Here is a 23,754-nt window from a genome sequence, read left to right on the forward strand (position 1 = left end):
AAGCTAGGCTATCGTCGGCTCAACAAAAAAAAATGTTCTGGAATTCTGTCTGTGATTTGGTTTGGCATGGCGGTAGCGAAACTCCTTCTACCAAGGATAGCAGCTAAGCTAATCTAGACAGGTAATATTAACACGTTCGTCGCCCAACGTGACGTTTTTGAGTTTCTTGCTGGGCCCAACTTGTGGATAAGTTAGTAAATGAAGCTCGAAACTTAGTTTGTAGAGAACTTTTACATTATTTAACATTTTTTTTTTTAATTTGAAGACAAATTAACAACAATAACACATGCCAAAGTCATATTATATGGGTTTCGCGAAAAACTGCAGTACGAACCATCCATACTATATATTAATAAAAAGTATACTATATACATTATGATAATATTGTCATGATTTTATTATTTTTCTACAAATCCTAAAAATCCTATTGATGATGATGAGAAGCGTTCATATTCTTTGTTGCTTTAAGCCACCAATTTATGGCTCTGGATAAATGCTATGCTGAACGCTTGTGTGACGCTGGTTGGTTAACGTTGAACGAACGATGCCCAGAGGTGCGATTCCACTGAGGCAATACTAAATAACAGGTACACTAAATGTACAGGTACAGGCAACTCTAACCGCAACTCTAACTCTAGTTTGATATTCTTCGGAAACTGTGGTAGATACTTCCTGAAAGAAATTTACAAAGAGATTACAAATTTCGTTCGAAGAATGCCCTACATCTTCATCGAGATGCATTTGCGATGGAAAGTTATTGCTTTTGAGCTTAGACTTTACGTAATTAAAGAATTTCTTTGGACATGATTTGATTTCAGTTTCGACCTTTGTATTATACTCTTCGTGTGCACTTTTAATGGAAAAATTTAGTTCTTGGGAAATTTTCTGATATTCCAGCAAATTTTGATTACTTTTGTCTATTTTTGTTTTTTTTTTTTGTGTGTTTTTTGTTTTCTTTTCTTTAAATTTCTTATTTGAGCGTTATACCAAATAGGATATTTGTTGGTTGAATTACAAAATATTTGTTGCCGGTAGAGAACTTGTGTGAATTTAGAAATTTGTTCCAAGCGCAGCACATTGAATGCACATCGAATGAGATATGGTATTCTCAAGTGATGAGAGCTGTGTTCTTCGGTGGAATACTAAAGGCGATTTTTTTGTACTGAAAAGTTCATTCATGAACAGTGATCAGTCAACAAATGTTCGCGAATTCGAGCATTGTTTCAGGGTTGACAGTGGCGTTAAAGAGCTGCATGTTTTGAGCCGGATGTAAAGAAAGTATTTTACTGCCGTGAGAGCTTCTTCGATTAAAAACTGAAGGTAAAATTTTTTTTCCGCTGTTGCTGATGTCGCTGCTGTCACTGCCACACAATCGATTCGGTTTGGATTTTCTGTTGCCGTTCTGCAAAAGGTGCTGAATGGTATAATCTGTGGATTATTTCTTTGGGAATGATATTCTTGGGAGCGTTAGAGTTGTAATTTTTCCAAACGATACTGAGAAACTACCTGGATATTCAATAATTTATTTGAATTGACAACACTTGGTGCAGTCATACGTTTCTCCGGTTATGTGGTTATGACTGCTACAGCATAAAATCATCGCAAATACGCATTATGTGTGATCCAATCACACAAAAACACTCTCCACTCGACGGTATAAAAAACGCATTGAATCTTTTACACATTTTCTCCTCAGGTTTTGGAAAAAAAAAACTTGGGGACTTTGGGTACTTACAAACTGCAAGGCACTGCCACTGCGATAAGTCATCTTTCATTCACGATATACTACGATACGTTCGAAGCGAACTCGCTCTCAGACTTCGCATCGAGCAAAACTTCTAAGTGTTGGCAGCTCTCTGGGTGCAACAAGAATATTTTTCCCGCAAATACTTTTTTTTATACTCGCCTTGTTCATATTGATCTTCTGTTTTACTTCTACGCATCAATACAAGCTCTGCACTGCACAGTTTACTTTGTACATGTTTTGAAAATGCATTTTGAAGTAATTTACTTTGCATGTTCGCTCTTCATGATATCAAATTGCAAACTAATGGTTTGCAACAGCAGCAGCAACGCAATATTTACTGCATTGCTTCTTTGATTTTTTCCTTTGGAAGAAAGATGATTAGCTACGACTGTTTAAAAATTCAATATGTATTCAAAATGTGCGTCTCTCCTACTTTAGTTGTTCGTTTTGGTCGGTACAATTTGTGAAGCACAAAATGGACCAATCAAAACGTGGAGTTTTTGCGCGTTGAGTTATTATTTGACATTTTACAATTGAGGGGCTTAGAATGCAAGGGGTGTAAGTGACTTGATCGATTTCTCTTCATCAACCTTTTCTTCAGTTAATAACTCAACTGCAGAAACGTTCCAATTTGAGTTTGCTATAGAATCCGATAGACGAGGTTCTGACCTATCTTCCGCATTGTCAAATAGAGCTGCGAATGTATTCGCAGCTAAGTTATGACCAAAAGAGAAAGTCGATGTAGAGAAATCGATTAAATCACTTACACCCCTTTCATTCTAAGTCCCTCAATTAAGCAAAAGTTTGTTTCAGGAAATATGTATTTTTTTCATTTTAATATCGAGATAACTATTTTTATTGGCATTCAAAACCAGACTTTTCGTTTCGTACTCCGAAAAAAAAACTAATTTCCAGAATGCCGATTTTTCACAAAATTTTTTTTTTCTAGATGGCACTAGATCTCGACGTTTCATGCAATTTTAAGACATTTGGCATCAATTTTTTTTTCGAAAACACCGATTTCCTTTACTCCCCCCTTGGGTGATTTTTCGATTTTCAAAAAACTCAAACTTTGACCGCTTTGCGCCACTATCCCGTAAGTCGATTGAGCTGAAATTCGGCATAGGGTGTTTTTTCGAGGTAGTGAACATTTTGTATAGGGTAACTTTTTGAAATTTTAGTGTCATTTTTTCCCATACATTCATTGGCACCCTAATATATAAATATAGCCATTCCATGCCAAACCGATATTGTTTTGTTTGTTGTGTAGTTTGTATTTTTTTTATTTTTATTTTTTGTTAGGATGACCATTCCCATTTTAGGGTGGTCCGAAAAATAATTTTTTTCGCATTTTAGCCAAAAATTTCTTTTTTTCATAACTTTCGAACCACTGCATCAATTCAGGCATTCGATATATTCAATTAAAGCCAATTAGCTGGTCTTTTTTGGAAAAAATACTTGAGTTGCACAAAATTTTAATTATGTTTTCGTTATTATTGATTGTATTTGTCTTTTGTAGCTTTCATGGTCTCGGTACCAAAGGCGCTATATTTTTTATATATATATATTTTTTTTTGAAAGCTGAGGATTTTTCACATAATATATCTCGAAACCAGGGAGGCGTTTTTTTCGTTTCTGAGTTCCCATTTTTTCCACTACAAAAAATCATAGCTTTTGATCTACTAAACCGATTCAGATGATCAACATATCAAATTAAAGCCAATGAGCTAGTATTGTCTGAAAAAAATATTACACTCTGATTAAAAATGGATTTTGTTTTCGTAATTATTGATTATATTTGTTTTTTATAGCTTACATCGTTTCGGGATAATAGCTCATCAAGGGTGCCATATTTTTTATATTTTTTCCTGAAAACTGAGGTTTTTTCACATAATATATCCGAATACCAGCGAGGTGTTATTTTGACGTAGAACTACGTATTTCTTTAAGGGTGAAAATCAGAATCAGGTCACGTTTTTATGAAATAAAGTTAACGTTAATAACTATTTTTGCCGCGAACGGATTTCGACGATTTACATACCAAACGAATCGGAAATTCACTAAGATTTGTTTTTTATGCTATATATTACAATCCCCTGGTGTATAAATGGTTTAAACTGATGAAAACTAGAAGCATTTCAATTCTCCCATACATTTGTCATTTGTGAGCATCCCTACCCATGCCGTCAATAACGAGCAACTTATCGGCGATCAACGAAGAGGAATAATTCAAAGTGTCCGTGAACAAAGAAAAGAAGAAGAAGAACGAAAGGGAATATTTGCCTAGAGCATAAATATTGGATCTAGCTGAGGCAAACTTTCAGTATCGTTCTAGATACGAAGCAATGTATGGGGAATCATCAAACTAGGCTATCATCGGCTCACCAGGAAAATAATTGGAATTTTGTGTGTGATTTGGTTTCGCATGACAGCGATAAACTATCTCCACCAAGGATGACACCTACGCCAATCGAGACCAAAAATATTAATAGAAAGGGCTTCTGTTGAAAAGAGCGCAAAGCGGAGTACTTGAACAAAATACCAGCGTAGTTCTACGTCAATAATGTGGTCGTGTCTTGGACACAACCTCCTAATTTTTTTTGTAAATGTTTCTATGGTGGTTCGATACTCCTCCCCCCTCTCTTAGGGTGGGCTGTCATACAAACAAAAAACAAATTTCTGCATTTTTCTCTATTATAGTGACTTTTAACACATTATGGCTGGTTCGTCAGAATTTCTGCATAACTCGAAAACTAATCAAGTAAATGGAGCCAAATTTGGCATGTGAAGATTTTAGGGAACACGAAACGTTTCTGTGGTGAATAGACACTCCTCCCCCTCTCTAAGGGGAGAAGAGGGGAGGGGTCTGTCTTTATTCCATCATATTTTCTGTAACGGAGAAACATGTTATTTGCAAGTGGTTGAAAAATCTTGAACCAGAATTGTGTCTGAAAATAATCTAATATTATAATGATGAGTTTTGGTAGAAGTACTAGGAATTTTATAGTAAAAGGTTTCAACGGGGTCGATCAAAAAATCAATCAATGAACAATTTTTCGATTGGTCTCTTGAACTTGCGCTTAGTCAGAAAACGTGAATGTTCGAAGGTTTTGATAACAAAAAACAAATTTTGGGCGGGACAAAGATTGCCGGGTCAGCTAGTTTTTTAATCATTGTTTTCTACAAAGCATCCCTAGAACGACTTCTATCTGCACATGTTATATAGCGAATATTATTGGAATAAATTTCGCCGAGCCCGACACTCTTGTTTGCAATATATAGACATGGATTTCCTCAGAATAGATTCCAACGGGTCCGAAGGCCTTCGAGTTCGGATTCCACTTTTGGTATCAGATAAAATTTTCCCGAATAATTTCAAATGTAACAATCTTTATTTCACAGCCAGCCACAGTTAATACACCCTGAGCGAACGGCTTACGCATTTCTTCGGCTCCCCATCCCCATCATATTCTAGTAATGCTGATCAATTTTAACATAGCTCTCCCCACCGTGTCCATGTTCGTCGTGATGGTCACCATAGACCGGCGGATGCTGAGCGTGTCCGTTGCGCTGCACGTGAGCCTGGAAGCCACCGTCCTTCTCGGAATTGTACTCCACCACTCGATAGGTACCGTCTGGTTCGTGAAGCGAGTAGGATCCCTTCACGTCATCCCCATCTCGATGCTCCCACTGCTCCTTGTTATCACCGGTGTGGGTGTCTTCCACCCCATACTTGTATTCGTACTTGGGATGCGTATGATAGGCTTCGTAGGCGAAAGCGGAAACGGCCACGACGACGGTGGCCAGGCAGACAACCAATGCGATGTTCTGTAATTAAATTACCAAAGTTGTGAACAGAAACCAATTCGGCTAATTTGAATTTACCTTAAACATTTTCAATTTGTTGCCTCTTTCGGTGTGGACCCAGGGTGCGTTAATGCTTGGCTGCTGATGTGCGACTGATACCGATTCCAGCCCGGCCGGAGATATTTATACGAATGGTTAACTTTGATTTTTCTGTTGTCACGCGATTGATTACACAAATGTAACGTTTCTGTTCAGTCAGCAGTCAGGTTTGGAAAACGATTAGCGTCTTATTGGAACGGTGGCGTACCGTTTGCGTTTTTTTACCGGAGCTTCGGGGGCCATTCGACCTTAAATTACTCAAATCGTATGTCTCGCCGGTGTAAAATGAGAAGAACGCGAAAAACAACTCGAAGTGAAACAATAACTTAGAGTTTGGTACATTCACCGCAGCTCAGTGTTACACAATCAAGAAGACATCATTCACGCTAGTGCTGCTGATATAACCCAACTTTCGGTTTTATGACTGCGACACAGGTGAACCCCTTAACCACCGACCAGACCTATGGACGGATCTAATAAGGCGAACTTTAGGCCTACTGGCTTTATGTAAGCGATACTCTTGCTGCATAATGCTTTCCGGTGTGATTCATATAATCATAATGAATATCTTGTTTCGCGGATATAAAGTTGTATTGGTGTGCTGAGAAAAACCTCAGAGCCTCTAAGCTGGGTTGAATTCGAAGATGGGTTACACATTTCAATCGCCCAGGTGAACTGAGGAAAGCGAATGGCTAGCGGCATTTGGCCCTGAAACTCAGTCACCACTTCATTAAGAGTAATGTGTTGAGACACGCGATATTTTGGCAATTTATTTTTTGTCACTCGTTAGAAGTGATGCTAGGAACGCAATGATGAAGAGGAAAGAAAAATTATTATCGATTACTTAATTACCTTAACGAAGCATATTAGATTTTTATTTTCTGGAAATGATGAAAAGCAAAAAGTTTTCAACTCTCCAAAACATACTATACAACTGATCGGAAAGTAAATTCGTTTTTTGACGTAGGAGTACGTCTTTCGGGAACATATTGGGGTACAAATTGAAAATCTAAAATCGAGCACATCGTGAAAATTGTCCAATTTCAAACGCTTATTGCTCAGTCATCTCATGATGGATTGATGAAATTTTTGCGTCAATCGATTTCGGTACTCCATAACAATTTTTTATATTGTAGAGAATTATATATGTCATGAAACTAACTATCGAACAATTGAAAAATCTCAACCCCTTAACGGAAATACCCACTTCTGATTGGTTGAAATTGACTACACATGCGGCGGGTCTCTAACAGAGACATCAAAACCAAGCTGCCTGGGGGAAATCGGCATGGAAATACATGAAAGTAAGGGGAGCTTTTATTCCTACCGAAATGTATTCCCTAACAGAGATATCAAAACCAAGGTGTCCGGGGGAAATAGGCATTGCAAATATATGCAAGTTGGGGGCCTCTTGATATTGCAAGTAAGGTGACTGATACGATTAATTCTAGCAAATAATATTCAAATTTGGAACTTTAATGTTTGTGCTTCGTGAAATTCCATATCGACGAAACGATTAATTTCAATTTTCATAAACGAAAACCAAGGTGTGTTCCCGCTTGAGAACGGGTCGTTTGGTTTTAGCTGTCTGTTTTGTTGTGTTCATTTTCACCCAAGGAGAGTTTATGCGGCGATAAAAAATTGGAAAAGTGAAGAAATATTCGAGAAAGTGATTTCCCATATGCTCTACATATAGAATTAGGTGTTGTTAGTCCAATTAAAATTCGCATTGGGTTGAATAAACACTCAGAAAGTACAAATTATAAAAGAAAATTTCCTTTCCATTTCAAATTTGTTTTCCCTATATTAAAGTAACATGTTTTTATTGATGAGAAATATTGATAATTGTGTTCAGTATCGGTAATTATCTTATATTACATTGGTGAGTTTTTTTTTTTACTTCATCTATACATAACACAGGAAGCATATCGTCTAGGATCACAGAGGGCGGTTTTCGTCATATCTCGTTCCACTTCGATATCTTTTATCTGATACGCACCATCTAATGACTATTTATCATCCTTCTGTAATCATCACTCGGTAAACACTGGTGGAGTGAACAAACAATACCCAACAACCAAACAAAACGGCCCTTTTCAGAGCCACCAAATCATTATCAAAGAGTGTAACGATATAATTCTTCAAAATCATCCAAAATCAACAGATAACCTACCGGAATCTTACGTCAACTATGCGGTCGTGTCTCGGACACAACCCTCCTGTGACTTTTTTTGTCGCAGATGACCCGTCAAATGCTGTACTTATTTCCACTTCATGCTTTGGCCACACTGTTCAACAGCTGATAAAGCTAAATTATTTGATGGAAAATTTTATTTTATGTTTTACTATTGAAACTATTTTTTTCACTATTGAAACGATTGAGATGCTTCAACTTATCAAATGTATTGGCCTCCGAGAGCTGCGGATAGCTCCTGAGCCACGATTGATCTTGGGAGACTTCAACTCTCACGGAACTGCCTGGGTGGAACAGTACGACGACAATCGTTCATTGTTGATATATGACCTTTGTAACAGCTTCAATATGACCGTTTTGAACACTGGGGAAACAACACGTGTGCCTAAACCTCCTGCTAACCCAAGTGCTCTTGACCTCTCGCTTTGCTCGAATTCACTATCGTTAGATTGCAAGTGGAATCTAATCCAGGACCCCAACGGCAGTGACCACTTGCCAATCAAAATTTCCATCACCATTGGGTCGAATTCTTCTGAATCTATAAACATGGCATATGACCTCACAAGACACATTGACTGGAAAAAATATGCGGACGCGATTACTCTAGCCATCAATTCCAGAGATGATTTACCTCCATTGGAGGAGTATAACTTCCTTTCTCGTTTGATCTATGACAGCGCGGTTCGCACTCAAACGAAACCCATCCCAGGTTCCACTCTTCGCCGAAGGCCTCCCAATCCATGGTGGGATAGCCAATGTTCCAAGCTATATCAGGATAAATCGAACGCATTCAAAGCTTTTCGGAAACGTGGAACCATTGAAAATTTTCAGTCGTATTTGGACCTTGAAAATCAATTTAAAAACATGATCAAAGGAAAAAAACGTGCTTATTGGCGAATTATCGTGGAAGGTTTGTCACGAGAAACGTCAATGAAAAAATTATGGAAAGTGGCTCGAAACATGAGAAATCGCTCTTCAACGAATGAAAGCGACGAATATTCACATCGATGGATTTTTAATTTTGCACGGAAGATTTGTCCCGATTCCGCTCCTGTGCAAATAATTGTTCGAGATATACCACAAGGTAGGTGCGATCTTGATTCCGAGTTTTCGATGGTAGAATTCTCTCTTGCTCTCCTTTCTTGTAACAATTCGGCTCCGGGATCGGATAGAATTAAGTTCAACTTGTTGAAAAACCTCCCTGATGTGGCGAAACATCGCTTGTTGAATTTATTCAATCGGTATCTGGAACATAGTATTGTTTCGGATGATTGGAGACAAGTACGAGTTATAGCTATTCAAAAACCCGGAAAACCCGCGTCCGACTTCAATTCGTACCGCCCAATAGCAATGCTGTCTTGTATACGGAAATTGTTGGAGAAAATGATCTTGTTTCGCCTTGATCGATGGGTTGAAACGAATGGCCTACTCTCAGATACACAATATGGGTTCCGCAGGGGCAAGGGGACGAATGATTGTCTTGCGTTGCTTTCTTCAGAAATTCAAATGGCTTACGCCGAAAAAAAACAAATGGCTTCAGTATTCTTGGACATAAAGGGGGCCTTTGATTCTGTTTCAATAGAGGTTTTGTCAGACAAATTACACTCTCGGGGTCTGCCGCCTCTATTGAATAATATGTTATATAACTTGCTTTGTGAGAAACATTTGAACTTTTCTCACGGAGATTCGGCAGTAAGTCGGGTCTCTTACATGGGCCTCCCCCAGGGCTTATGTTTAAGCCCCCTTTTGTACAACTTCTACGTAAGCGACATTGACAATTGCCTTACACAAAATTGCAGCCTAAAACAACTTGCAGATGATGGAGTGGTGTCTGTCGTAGGATCAAACGAATCCGACCTGCAAGAACCCTTACAAGATACATTGAACAATTTTTCAACCTGGGCCATTGGGCTAGGGATCGAATTCTCCACGGAGAAAACAGAGATGGTGGTTTTTTCTAGGAAGCATAAACCAGCAAAACCAAAGCTTCAACTTTTGGGTAAACCGATCACTCATGCTATGTCATTCAAGTATCTTGGGGTCTGGTTCGACTCCAAATGCACTTGGGGGGCCCATATTAGGTATCTGAGTAAAAAATGCCAACAAAGAATAAACTTTCTCCGTACAATTACCGGCACCTGGTGGGGAGCCCACCCAGAAGATCTTATAATGTTGTATAGAACAACTATTCTCTCAGTAACGGAGTATGGCAGTTTCTGTTTTCAATCAGCTGCCAAAACACACCTCATTAAACTCGAGCGAATTCAGTATCTTTGTCTCCGTATTGCGTTGGGATGTATGCCCTCAACGCATACCATGAGCCTCGAGGTTTTGGCAGGCGTACTCCCACTAAAAGATCGCTTCAATTTATTATCTCTTCGGTTCCTCATCCGGTGTAAGGTTATGAACCCATTGGTGATCGGAAATTTTGAACAGCTGATCGAGCTAAATTTTCAATCTGGGTTCATGAGTCCATATCATGAATTCATCTCCATTCAGGTTGATCCTTCTTCGTATATTCCCAACCGTGTTTGTTTTCCTGACTACATCAATTCCTCTGTGCATTTTGATCTGTCCATGAAGCAGGATATCCATGGAACATCAGATTATCTTTGATCGAGGATCCAAGGATCTTCGATGCAAAGTATGGGGATATCAATTGTGACAATATGTACTTTACTGATGGGTCCTCTATGAATGAGTCCACAGGATTTGGAGTGTTCAACGAATTTTTTAGCACCTCACACAGTCTTCAGAATCCTTGCTCAGTGTATATTGCTGAATTGGCAGCAATTCATTGGGCGCTGGACAGCGTCGCCTCACGACCTGTTGAACACTATTACATTGTAACGGATAGTCCTAGCTCTGTCGAAGCTATCCGTTCAGTGAGGCCGGAAATGCACTCGCCGTACTTCCTTGAGAGAATACGAGAAATTTTGAGTGCTTTATCCAGACGCTGTTATGTCATTTCCTTTGTCTGGGTCCCTTCACATTGCTCAATTCCGGGTAATGAGAGGGCTGACTCATTAGCAAAGGTAGGTGAAATTGAAGGCGATATTTATCAGCGTCAAATCGCCTTCAATGAATTTTATTCTTTAGTCCGCAAAAATACCATAGTTAACTGGTAACGCAAATGGAATGAATTTGAATTGGGCCGGTGGCTCCACTCGACTATCCCTAAGGTTAGCCTCAAACCATGGTTCAAAAGTCTGGACTTGAGTCGGGACTTCATTCGCACCTTCTCCCGACTCATGTCCAATCACTGTTTGTTAGACGCGCTACTCTTTCGTATTAATCTTGCCGACAACAATCTTTGTGTTTGTGGCCAAGGTTACCACGACATCGAGCACGTTGTTTGGTCGTGCGAGCTGTATCTTGTCGCCAGATCGAATTTAGAAGACACCCTTCGGGCCCGAGGAAGGCAGCCCATGGTGCCGGTGAGAGACGTGTTGGCTCGGTTAGACCTTGATTACATGTCCCAAATATATGTATTCCTTAATGCTATCGATCTTCGTGTGTGATTGTCCTTATACTCTTAGTTTTTCCTTTTCCTTTTCCTTTGTGAGAGATCGGATCCCTTCTTAAGAATAAGATGAAATGTAAATACATATTAGATATAAGATAGGTTTAAGAATTGAGTGTGATGAGTGGGATTGAGAGTGTGAGTGAGATCATTGTCAACATATCCTCATATCCCCTCCTTTCCTCAAGAAAATATGTCACCCTTCTAAACTCGAGTCGACCGCGAGTAATCGGTTTCCTATATTATTAACATTAGAATTAGGGAAAAATGTATATACACTAGTAACAATACAGTAAGGAGTTCGGCTCCTTTAAACTTATGTAACTGAGCCTGTAAAAATAAACGATTTGAATAAAAAAAACAAACTTATCAAATACAATCGTTCATGATCGTATCATGATCAGGGTTGGCAAACAAAAAAAAATCTCTGTATCTACTGATTTTTCACTTTTTTTAAATCAACAATATGTAGCTATCTTAATATATCGAGATCTGGACGCTTATGCGCTTACGATGATAACTTCAACTACTAAAAATATTGACATACTCTATTATAGCATAAAAAATGACCGTTCCTATAGAATTAGAAGGCTTTCATGTAAGTTATGAATCATAGAATTCCACATAATCATGTTATATTTGTTCAAAATTTGTAAATTTCTTCATTGTGCCGTGATTTTCAATTCGGACATTTTCTATTCATGATTTAAATTCCGGACATTTTTGCTTTTAATTCCGCTAGCTTATGTATTCATAGTTCATTTTTCATACACCCAAAGTTAATTTTAGCACATGTTATTGCATCCCGATTTATTACATTAAATGAGCTGAAAAATAACAGAAAATGTTCTACTCCCCAATACATGTATATAATTTGTATAATATATATATGAGCGAGCGAAGCAGGAGACACATTTGAATGAAAGCTTTTCGTATAGTTTTTGCCAAATACACGGTCCAGACAGGGGAAGATATATTCTCGTTCATGTTCTGCTTTATCCTCTTAGAAAACACTTTCCAACTTCATTTTATGATGAGGTGTAATATTAGGTTGTCAAAAAAGTCCTGCGGTATTTTTTTTGAATTTTCATTTGTTCATAAAATTTGTTACAATCATCTGTTTTAAGTCAAATATGCGCCGGTTTGTTCGATGACTTGTTCCCAACGAGATGCCAACTTCATAATACCCCTGTTATAGGAGCTCGCTTCCTTATTGGCAAAAAAACTCGGATAGCCAATTTTCACAGGCCTCTTTTGTGGCTAACTTCTGACTACCTAGCTCGTTCGCCATGGACAAAAACAGGTGGTAGTTACTTGGTGCAAGGTCCGGACTATACGGCGGATGCAAAAGAACCTCCCATCCGAGCTCCCGGAGCTTCTGGCGCCTCACCAAAGAAGTGTGTGGCCTGGCGTTGTCCTGATGGAAGACAATGCGGCCTCTGTTTATCAAAGATGGCCTCTTCTTCATGAGTGCTACCTTCAAGCGGTCCAGTTGTTGGCAGTACAGGTCCGAATTGAGCGTTTGGCCATAGGGAAGCAGATGGATTTTCGCTCCTTGTTTTTCTGAAAATGAAAACCATGGTCCAAAGCTCATATTCACGAGCTAATAGACAGATGTGCATGATACTGAGTGCGTTAAAATCGAAGACGATTCTCCGGCAGGATTTCTTTGGGGACCCGGTTAAAAATCAGTTAAACGTCAAATATAACATAAACAACAACAGGGATACTCCAATGCATCACAGATCTATAACCGTCGTTACACTGAGAGAAATAATTAGTATGTATTTATATAACAAATTTTATTTTGACTAGTATCAATTCGATAGTAATTTTCTACCGTACTAACTATTCGTTAATGATAAATAAAAATGTCAACATTTATTGCAGAATATCGGCTCAACATCGATCCAAATTTCGGGACTTCGAAACAACGTCCAATTTATCAATATCGGATCGCTTTTATATTGTTATAGTATGTTCAGTTCTTGAAATAATGACAAAAAAGTCACAGGAGGGTTGTGTCCGAGACACGACCGCATAGTTGTTGACGTAGGATTCCGTTAGGAAATCTGTTGCATGCTGATTTTGGATGTGTTTGAAGAAATACATCGTTAAACTCTTTGATAATGATTCGGTGGCTCTGGAAAGGGCCGTTTTGTTTGGTTGTTGGATATTGTTTTTTCACTCCACCAGTGTTCACCGAGTGATGATGACAGAAGGATAGTAAACAGTCGCTGGATCATGCGTATCAGATAAAAGATACTGAAGTGGAACGAGATATGATGAAAACCGCCCTCTGTGATCCAAGACGAGATGCCTCTTGTGCTATGTATCGATGAAATAAAGAAAAAAACTCACCAAAATTACTCAAATCACAAATCACAATCACTCAAAATTACCAATACCGAACACAATTATTAATTTTATCTCATCAGAAAAAAAACATGTTACTTACATATAGAGAAAACATATTTGAAATGGAAAAGATCATTTACTTTTGTAATTTTAACTTTCTGAGTGTTTATTCAACCCAATGCGAATTTTAATTGGATTAATAACACCTAATACTATATGTAGAGCATATGGAAACTCACTTTTTCTAATATTTCTTCAACTTTCCAAATTTTCTCGGCGTATAAACTTTCCTTGGGTTAAAATGAACTCACAAAAACAGACAGTTTAAACCAAACAACTTGTTGTCGAGCGGGAACACACCTTGGTTGTTTATTATGAAAATTGAAATAAATCGTTTCATATATCAAGTCATTTTGAACACAACTGCTACCATACTCAATTTTACACTCACACCTGTGCTAAATTTTTCACAATACACACTTACACTTGTGCTAATTTTTTTATAATACACATCAGTCATTGATATGAAATTTCGCGAAGCAACCAACATTAAAGTTTCAAATTTAAATTGTATTTGCTAGAATCAATCGTATCACTCACCTTACTTGCAATATAAAAATGTCACCGACTTGCATATATTAGCAATGCCGATTTCCCCCAGACACTTTGGTTTTGATGTCTCTGTTAGGGAACACATTTCGGTAGCTACAAAAGTTCCCCCTACTTTCATGTATTTGCAATGTCGATTTCCCTCAGGTAGCTTGGTTTTAACGTCTCTGTTAGGGACTCGCCGCATGTGTCGTCAATTTCGACCAATTAGAAGTGGGTATTTCCGTTAAGATAGGGGTTGAGATTTTTCAATTGTTCGATAGTTAGTTTCATGACATATATTATTTTCTTCAATATAAAACATTGTTATGGAGTACCGAAATCGATTGACGCAAAAATTTCATCAATCCATCATGAAATGACTGATAAATAATCGTTTGAAATTGGACAATTTTCACGATGTGCTCGATTCTCGATATTCAATTTGTACCCCAATATGTTCCCGAAAGACGTAATCCTACGTCAAAAAGGTTATGTTTTGTTCATCTACTTCCATCAAATAAAATTGCAACATACAAAATGTAATCGATTAATTTGAAAAGTAGAAAATCGGAACTTGGTGCAAATGAACTGTGTGGCGATGGTCCGAGACTTTTCGAACTTATGCTGGCATAATTTGCAGATGGGTCCACTTCCACGCTCGAAGAATTTTGCTGCTGAATGATTAACGAGTTGGTAATGCATATCTGCGCGGGTATTTTGTTGTCGGTGCCGTCTAGAGTGTTTATTAGCACAAGAATTGGAAGAATTTCTCTGGCACAATATTTGTGCAATAGAAGAAGTGGATCAGATGAAGACTTATTGAAGAACCCAACATCATCTGTGCTTTGGTGGTTCCGTACGAACGAGAGCGTGATGGGTGCATCCAGTGTGGTCACGGATGTTGGAAGCAAGATGAAGCACAGTCTTGTAGCCTGCGTAATAGGGACAATCGATAACGCGCATGATACGGTACCAAGTGGCCTGCGTAAGAGAGATACGATAACACGCATAAAGACTGCATGCGATGCGCTCACCGGATGGTGGAACACAAAGCGAGGTACAGTCTCGTAAGCCTGCAAGACGGTCTCGTGCACACGAAAGGTCACCGAGTGGACTGCGTATGATAACGATAACGATAGCACATCATAGGCACAGTTGCTCCGTGTGAGCATATGCACGACACAGTGTATGCCGGGTATACCAGCCCGTGCATGATGAGGCGTCTCTTCTGTGTGAAAAGCATTGAGATGGCGAAGAATATGCTATTCAGCATGATGCCAGACACTTAGGAAGTGATTGGTCTTTTAGGATAATCTATTGAAATAACCAAATATGTATAAATGATTAAAACGAGTGGTGACGATGATTAAGAAAATTGCTCCGATAGGATTCGAGCTCTTATTGCTCGGATTGTTTAGCAGCGACTATATCTCACGGCGTTCCGAAATATAATTTCAGAGCAGTTAAAACTCGTAAATATGAAATGAAAGAGATGTGAGATGCAATCGAATACGAATTTCTGGTCGTCTATTGTATTTTAGTGGAAATGACTCGAAATTTATATAGAAATATGATCAATTAAGGTTCAGTGCTACGCTTTTAGGTAATCAAATAACATGAAGTAAGAATTTTCATTTTAATTTTACCAATTTAAATATGCTTTTAGGCCTGCTGATCTGGTACAGATTAATTTGCTTCCCTAAATCACCATATCACCACCAGACGTCGACACTGTACATACGACATCACGGATCTTGATATGTCAAATTCCTAATACGATGTAATATGGCCTCAATTACGATCTAATATGAGTTAAATCGTATAAGTAGCCATAATTGGAGGTGATATATATATACATCGAAGACAAATTTGAATGACATATGATGCATATAACTGCCATATACACGCAAAAGTGGAGGCGATATACGTATATGACATATTTTATACGCATACAACGCCGTTTATAAGAATGTACGATGCTTTTTACACTGATATGCGATTTAACTCCATCAATGATATAGGAAATCGTGTTTTGTCATTCTATCGAATCATTCGAATTCTATACGATTTCGGATACACATGATGCATCCTTTGATTTATATTTTTTACGATTGTTATTTGATACGAATTTATACGCAACCTAGCATGAGCGAAAGTTATACGATTTAAGGTTTGGTGAAAAAGACGTTCGGCGGTCAACGATTCAATAACACTGAAGAAATTAGTGACGCAGTTACATCGTACTTCAAAAAGTTGGATGCTACGCAATTCGCGCTCGGAATAGAAAAACTCGTGCCACACTATGAAAAATGCCTCGAACGTTACGGCGATTATGTAGAAAAGTAGAAAATAAATCGTAGATTACGAAAATCACCTTATTTTTCTTCCTAACTTAATTTTTCCGCGATTTCTGAGGCACTGAAACTTATTTTTTGAACGACTCTCGTATTTGAAAAATAAATATCCATCCAAACCCAAACTGTTTGCCTTGAACTGACACACCATATTCACGATGCCAAAGTAATACTCTGTATTAGGTGTGATCCACTATGAGCTGGTAAAACCTAGTCGAACGATTAATGGAGACTCCTACAGGCAATAATTGATCCGTTTAAAACGGGCCGTAGCCGAAAAACGCCCCAATAATGCTACCAGACACGAGTCAATAACATTCCATCATGACAACGCTCGGTCTCATGTTGCTGTTCAAGTTGAAAACTATTTGGAAAATTGCGGATGAGAAAGTACCTTCCGACTATCATTTATCGATAATGAACGCTTTGAGTGGAATACGCTTTACTTCAGAAAAGGTTGTCAAAAATTGTCAGGATTCATTCAATTCAATCCACGAATTGCCATAAAAATGGTAAAAAGTAATGGCTAGCGATGGCCAATACTTTGAATAATGTATTATATCAATTCATTTTATTATCCAAATAAATGGATTTTTCATGGAAAAAATGAAACGAATTAAGTTGCACACCCCATATTTTCAATTTAGATAGTAAAAACCGTTTGCTATCTTGAACAACAATTAGTTAAACTACAATATTCTTCTAAAAACGATTATTGCGGTATGTGGACTCAATAAAATGAGTATATTCTTAAGAGTGACCACTTTCCCCCACAGTAAATATCGAGTATCGAGTTATCAAATATGGAAATTTTGGCGAGATGCTAATATCCCTAATTTTGCTCAATGTCCAAAACATCAAAATTCAATCACTACATCGTCATAAATGCTTCAATCGACAAAGTATAATTTTCTGTTCCATCCAGCAGAGGCTATTTGCTGCTGCTGTTTATGGACAGACACGCGATTGCTCGTTAGCCAATATCGAGTGAGCTGGAAAAAAGCTAAATATTATTTCCTCACATATCATGCGGTGAATATATCCTTGCTGCAACATGATGATTATGTGGTTGGGTTGAGTAGTGGCCTCCCCTCACTCCATGAATCGGTCCCTCCATAGCCAGTGGGTCGTTGGGAGCCCCACTGCTTCCGATGTTTTGTAATTCTAGAGCGGCTCCCACGATAATTGCCGGCGCTTCTGTTTACCCTAATCAGACTTCTGCACGCGCCCTTTCTTCTATCTTCTACATGTATCTAATGGAATATTCCAACAGATCGTGTTTCATGTTTAGCGAGACTGTTTATCATTGGATATCACAGATTAATCAAAACAAATCCGCAGCGCTCTCAGCAGCACTAGCTGCGGAAACGCTGCGGGGTGTGCTTCAGCCGAGCGGTTGTAATCTGCAAGTCGAGACGTGCCTTGAATTCCGAACTGACATCTTGCTGTAAGTGCTGATGTTGTGCTCGGAATTAATGTCAGATATGCATACATTTTTTTTCGAAAATATCGTGAGATTCTGAGAATGTGAAAATGATATAAAATAATCCATCCTCTCGCACTCAATTCGTTTCCGTCCCCGGGAGTACGGTTAGCGGGTACGCTTAACTAATGAACTAGTGAATAAACACGATTTTGCACTCCATCCACGTCCGTGTAGAGTTTATTTTTTCATTCTTTTCAATTCCGATCCAATCCTGTTCCGTTTCCTGCGTGGCGCAATCACTGCCACGCTGGATGGTATCATTATTTCCGATGATTCCATAGGACCCCATTGCAACTTCGGGCTGATGGTGGTTGGATGCAGACAACACCGCAACTAATTGCTTTACATGGTTATACAGATACAGCATGTGTAACAAAACCTCAAAGCCAGGGGAAGGAAAGCATTCGTAATGATGTGTTGCTACAAAGATTATGTTGGTGATGATTATATCCGATTTAATGAGTTGGAGCTGAATAAAGAGTGCAATTGGTATCGTGCTGCAATGTCTGGGACTCAGCTGAATGGATAACTAGAATGGCTTCACAAATGGCTTGGTAGTTGAAGCATATCGACATAAACTTTACTCATCGAATGGACCTTTCAAAAGACACAATCACACATTGTAAAGCCCCGATCACCATTAACTTCCATAACATTAATTCGATTAGCAATAAATTTTTACCCATTGTCTGCACTTTATAATGGCTTGAATTTATATCCAATCGCACGAAAAGGCATCCATTTCAATAAATCACAGCCTCATTTAAAACCAAATAAATAACCACTCTCAAATAATCGCCTCGACGTTATGAAAATAACTCCAATAAATCTTCTTCTTTCTCTCTTATCTTTTGCAGGTAATTATCACTTTCGACACCTTTCCTCCAACGACGTCGTCATCACTACCCTCCGCCAGTCTTGCTTCCTTGCCCGCCAGACCGTATCAATTTCAAACCTCAGAGCCACCCAGAAGGGCAGGGGGTAGGCAAGACAAATGATCGATCTAAGCCACAATCAAATTGTCAAGGTGTGTAACCGGAATGGGTTGACTCCGGCCGGCAATACGGAAAGGTTTCAATCCATTAAACTGAGAGAAACCACATGTACACAAGGTGACTCTTGGGTTCGTGAGGGGGGGGGGGATGGCATCAGCATCCAAAGCTCATGCTTTTAAACGAAACCCAGACGAGCAGACGACGACAACGATGGCGGGCCTACAAGTACCTACTGCCAAATATTGCGGCCCATCCACACGAGAGGAAGGAAAACGAAATTCCATAAATCACCCAATCTTTCTTCGCAACTTTAAATTAGCAGCCAGCCAAAAGTTGTCAGCTTTCGTCGGGGATTCATTCATCATTATTAGTGGAAGATGGTAGTGAAGAGACAAGGGAAGACTCAAGGTGTTCTGGTTGGATGGGCCTTCAGCCGAGAGTTGAGTTGGGGATTACCCTTTCACACGACCTGGGCACGACTTGGAAATGTATTATTCTTTCCCCGAAATAGGTGACGCATGTTACCTTATCTCGAGAAGAATGGTATTTTTGGGACCTTTCACAGATCGCTTGGGTTAGTACAACTCGGGTAACATTTTTCTGTCCAATGGAAATGACAAATGAGTTTTATATTTATTTAATACTAAATTAAACTATCTATGTGAAAATAGTTCGACTTATGATTTCAATACACCAACGCACGTTTGACGGAACGTGGTTCTATCCGTGTGTCATCTGTTTATGAATATACGAAGCATTTGATGTCATAGTATGGACGAATTTCACGTCAACCTGTCTTAGGAATTTACAGTATCATCTCAGATTACAGTGTATTTCAGTTATTGCAATTATGGGTGTAAAAACAATGGACATTTGAGCAACTTTGCATACTTTGAAATAGCAAAAAAAATCTAGACAACTTTTCAAAAAAGAGCTTAATTTCTTCCTAAATTTTCAAAAAAATTTTATAACTTAAAAACTAATAGACCTGAACAATTTCCAAGAATGAAATGTAGAAAACTGTTTATACTTTTTTAAAAAAAAATCAAACAAATTTAAAAAAAAACACTGGAAAAAATATTCATAAATTTAAATTAATTGCTTCTTAAAATGTTTTTTTTAAAATAATATGAATACAATAACCAACAAGACTCGACTTCGCGTTGGGGATGATTTTCAACAATCCAACAAGCCTGCAGACCATTACTTCATTTTCTCGGATAGTCTCAGTTCAATTGAGGCTCTTCGATCGATGAAAACTGGTAGGCACCCATTTTATTTCCTCACAAAACTGAGGCAGCAGATGAGTGCACTGATAGAAAGATCGTGTAAGATAGTCTTTGTATTGCTTAATTTGTAGATAGTAGAAAATCTCGACGTTTAATGCGATATTACGACGTTTAGCGTCAAAAAAAATTTGGGTGATTTTTCGATTTTCAAAAAACTTAAGGTGGTTAAGGTGGAAGCTAGCCATTGTAGTAGTAGAGGTAAACCCACGTATAAAAATGGGGTAATAGTGTTTGTGAGAGAAAAGCAAAGCACAGGTGAATAGATCAATTCACTTATCAGACTGTGTGGCGCTCCATTGACACGAATCTTTGAATACATTTGAAAAAATATAACCATTCAATACTAAAGTAAAATGTATTAACGATATGTTCCGATGAACAATTGCCAATTTAAAAATATATAGAAGGTACATTTGCATATGAAGTAAAATTCTGATCATACGCGAGCGTAACATGAGTAAATTTATAACATACTAGCTGACCCGGCAAACTTCGTCCCGCCCACAATTTGTTTTTTGTTATCAATACCTCCAAACATTCACGTTCATGGGTCAAATCGCAGAACTGTTCATTGATTGATCTTCTAATCGACACCGTTGAGTTTACCTTTTACTACTTGAACTTGAATCAAATTCCTAGTACTTCTATCAAAACTCATCATTATAATATCAGATTATTTTCTGACACAATTCTGGTTCAAGATTTTTTAACCACTTGCAAATAACATGTTTCTCCGTTACATGGAATAAATGTTTGATACAGAAAATATGATAGAATAAAGACAGCCCTAAATCGGACAATTCCTTCCTCGAGTTTTGCTCCTATCAACATATTCGGCAATCCATTTTTATTGGTATAGATAGAAGAAGATAAAGATATTTCGTTAGAGCAAACATCAAATGGACTAACAACGCTTGTCACTATGTAATTGTAGAACATATGGGAATTTAATTTTCCGAATTTTCCCTTTTTCCTTCAGACTTTTCCAAATTTTTTCAATTATCATGTTTGATTGGAATATTTTTGGTTGAAATATGTGTAACATTTTTATGAGACCCCCTATCCATTCCAGAGGAGGGAGAGGTGTCATACCATCATAGAAATATTTCTTATACCAAAAAACCCTCACATCTCAAATTGTGCTTGATTAGTTCTCGAGTTATGCAGAAGTTTGTATTGTTTGTTTGTTTGTTGAATGTATTCATCATAGAAACGTTTCGTGCCCCCCAAAACCTTCTCATGCCGAATTTGGCTACTTTTTCTTGATTAATTCTCGAGTAATGCATAATTTGGTTTCATTTGCTTGATTAATTCTCGAGTAATGCAGAAATTTGTGTTTCATTTGTATGGCAGCCCCCCCTTAAAGAGCGAGAAGGAGTATCTTACCACCATAATAACATTTATTGCTCTTTTGGTATTAACAAGTTCTTCCGCATAGTAACTCGATGTTGATGATTCCTTAATATTTTCTTTCGTTGATCGTATTGTTTTCACATATTCACGTTGGAGAGCCTTAACCCTTCTCTTCGTTGCCCGAGGCATTTTGATTGAATGTAATACTTTTCCGTTTACTGTGTTTGAAAGCATAGGCAGCCGTGGCAGTGTTCCGAGCTCTGCAATACAATTTTCATACCCAATGTTAAAGTTGCTAAAACTTACATTATAGACCCATTAAACGTAAAAATAATGATTGTATTGATATCAACACAATTTTATTCTATTGATTTTCATGACATGAAACGCTATGACTCAGGAATAACATTCTATTGAGTGGTTTTTATAGCTGTTTCGATGATGTTGTCTGGCATCAGTGTCGAAAAATAACGATGCTTTCACCAATACAAACAAAACCATTTCCGAAGATTGAAAAATTAAAATTTAACTTTCAGAGCACTTGCTCGAGTTTTCCGACGTTTTTCACTATACAGTGCGACAGCAGATGAAAATTTAATATCTTGTGAGTAATCGATTAGAGTTTGGTTGATAGTCTTGATGGAAAGTGTGCGAAAACGATCATTTTCTTCACACTGTTTCGCAAAATTATTGATTTTCAGGCGAGGGGTGAGGGAGGGAGATGAAATAAATGAGCGCCATTGTGGCAGCCACTTGTGGCTAGCTTCCACCTTCACCTTAATGAACGTGATTTTTTAATGTATGAATAATGACACCGAAAGAGAGAACCTTTCGAATATTCTTGGGGCCCAAGAAAGACAACCCTATGTCCCTGTTGGGAAACCGTGATATCTATTATATGCAGTCTGTTTGTCATTTCTTCGAATGTGTAGTATAAGAATTTAATTTCCTTGTTTTTTTTCTGTTTTATTAGTTTGTGACTTATCCCTCGTCTCATCATCGCCTACCTTCAACAATCGGTCGAACACTAGATGACAACCCTGGTTCCAACGCACATCGTTATAGTGCTGACGGTAAACCTCTAACGAGATAAAGTTACCCATTCACCATTTTACTTAATTCTTCCATCAAGAATGATACCCCTACTAAACTCGAGTAAACTGCGAGTAATTGGTCCAGTCCTACTAGATATTAAATATTAAGAAATCATGATTGCATATATTGAGATTAGTGTTAAGATACTAGATACAAGCTGACCCGGCAAACGTTGTTCTGCCATAAAAATTGATTCTAGTGAATATGTTAATTGCTAAATAAAAAATAACTGATGATGTGTGTTTAAATGTTTTAACGATCTACACATAAGTAAAACGTTCGTGACTGTGTTCATAGTTGTGTTTGACATACCGAGGAATAGAGCACCAAGCCGATTACCACCGACAAAAATTAAAAAAAAAACTCAAGCCATTCCTTTTGTTAATTCGATGTATTTCACTAACGAATCTGACATGTTTGTTCTCCCGAACGTTAAATGTAAAGTGAAAATAGGAACATGTTTTTGTCGTAAAGTAGACAAATTGAATAAACAAAATTTTCATCGAACTACAGAACTCAACATTGATATGAGCATTGAATGTTTTGTTCAGCTAAGACGAACATGGCACTGAGCCAATTTTCATTTATAATTTTTGTTTTGAAAGCGTGTTTATTTCTCTCGAAAATTTATAACAATTTTCGCTTCACAGAAATGGAACACGAAGCTCAAAGACTTCTATATCGCATTGCGTTTCAAGGGTGGAGGTCTTAAGAATTTGAGCCGAACGCATGACAGAATGCGATATTGCAATCGATTCGGGTAATTTAGACTCGATCGAATTTCTTCAGATCGTTTGCAGATTGTTTGCGGATCGTGCGGTTCATAGCTTAAAAGTTTTCGTTTTTAAGAGCCCTATACATCC

General features: G+C 38.0%; 2 protein-coding genes across 4 annotated transcripts in view; one reads left to right on the forward strand and one right to left on the reverse strand.

Moving 5' to 3' along the window:
• LOC129764879 (carboxypeptidase N subunit 2-like) overlaps positions 1-23,754 on the forward strand; it is a 322,005-nt gene that overhangs the window by 194,324 nt on the left and 103,927 nt on the right. The window lies entirely within an intron of this gene.
• On the reverse strand, positions 5,159-5,747 carry LOC129764880 (cuticle protein 19-like). The gene is made up of 2 exons (XM_055764436.1): positions 5,633-5,747; positions 5,159-5,575 (listed from the first exon to the last, which is right to left on the reverse strand). The coding sequence occupies exons 1-2, from the start codon at positions 5,639-5,641 to the stop codon at positions 5,219-5,221; spliced, it is 366 nt and encodes a 121-aa protein (XP_055620411.1). The 5' UTR covers positions 5,642-5,747; the 3' UTR covers positions 5,159-5,218.

The sequence above is a fragment of the Toxorhynchites rutilus genome, chromosome 2 (assembly GCF_029784135.1).
Source record: "Toxorhynchites rutilus septentrionalis strain SRP chromosome 2, ASM2978413v1, whole genome shotgun sequence".
NCBI lineage: Eukaryota > Metazoa > Arthropoda > Insecta > Diptera > Culicidae > Toxorhynchites > Toxorhynchites rutilus.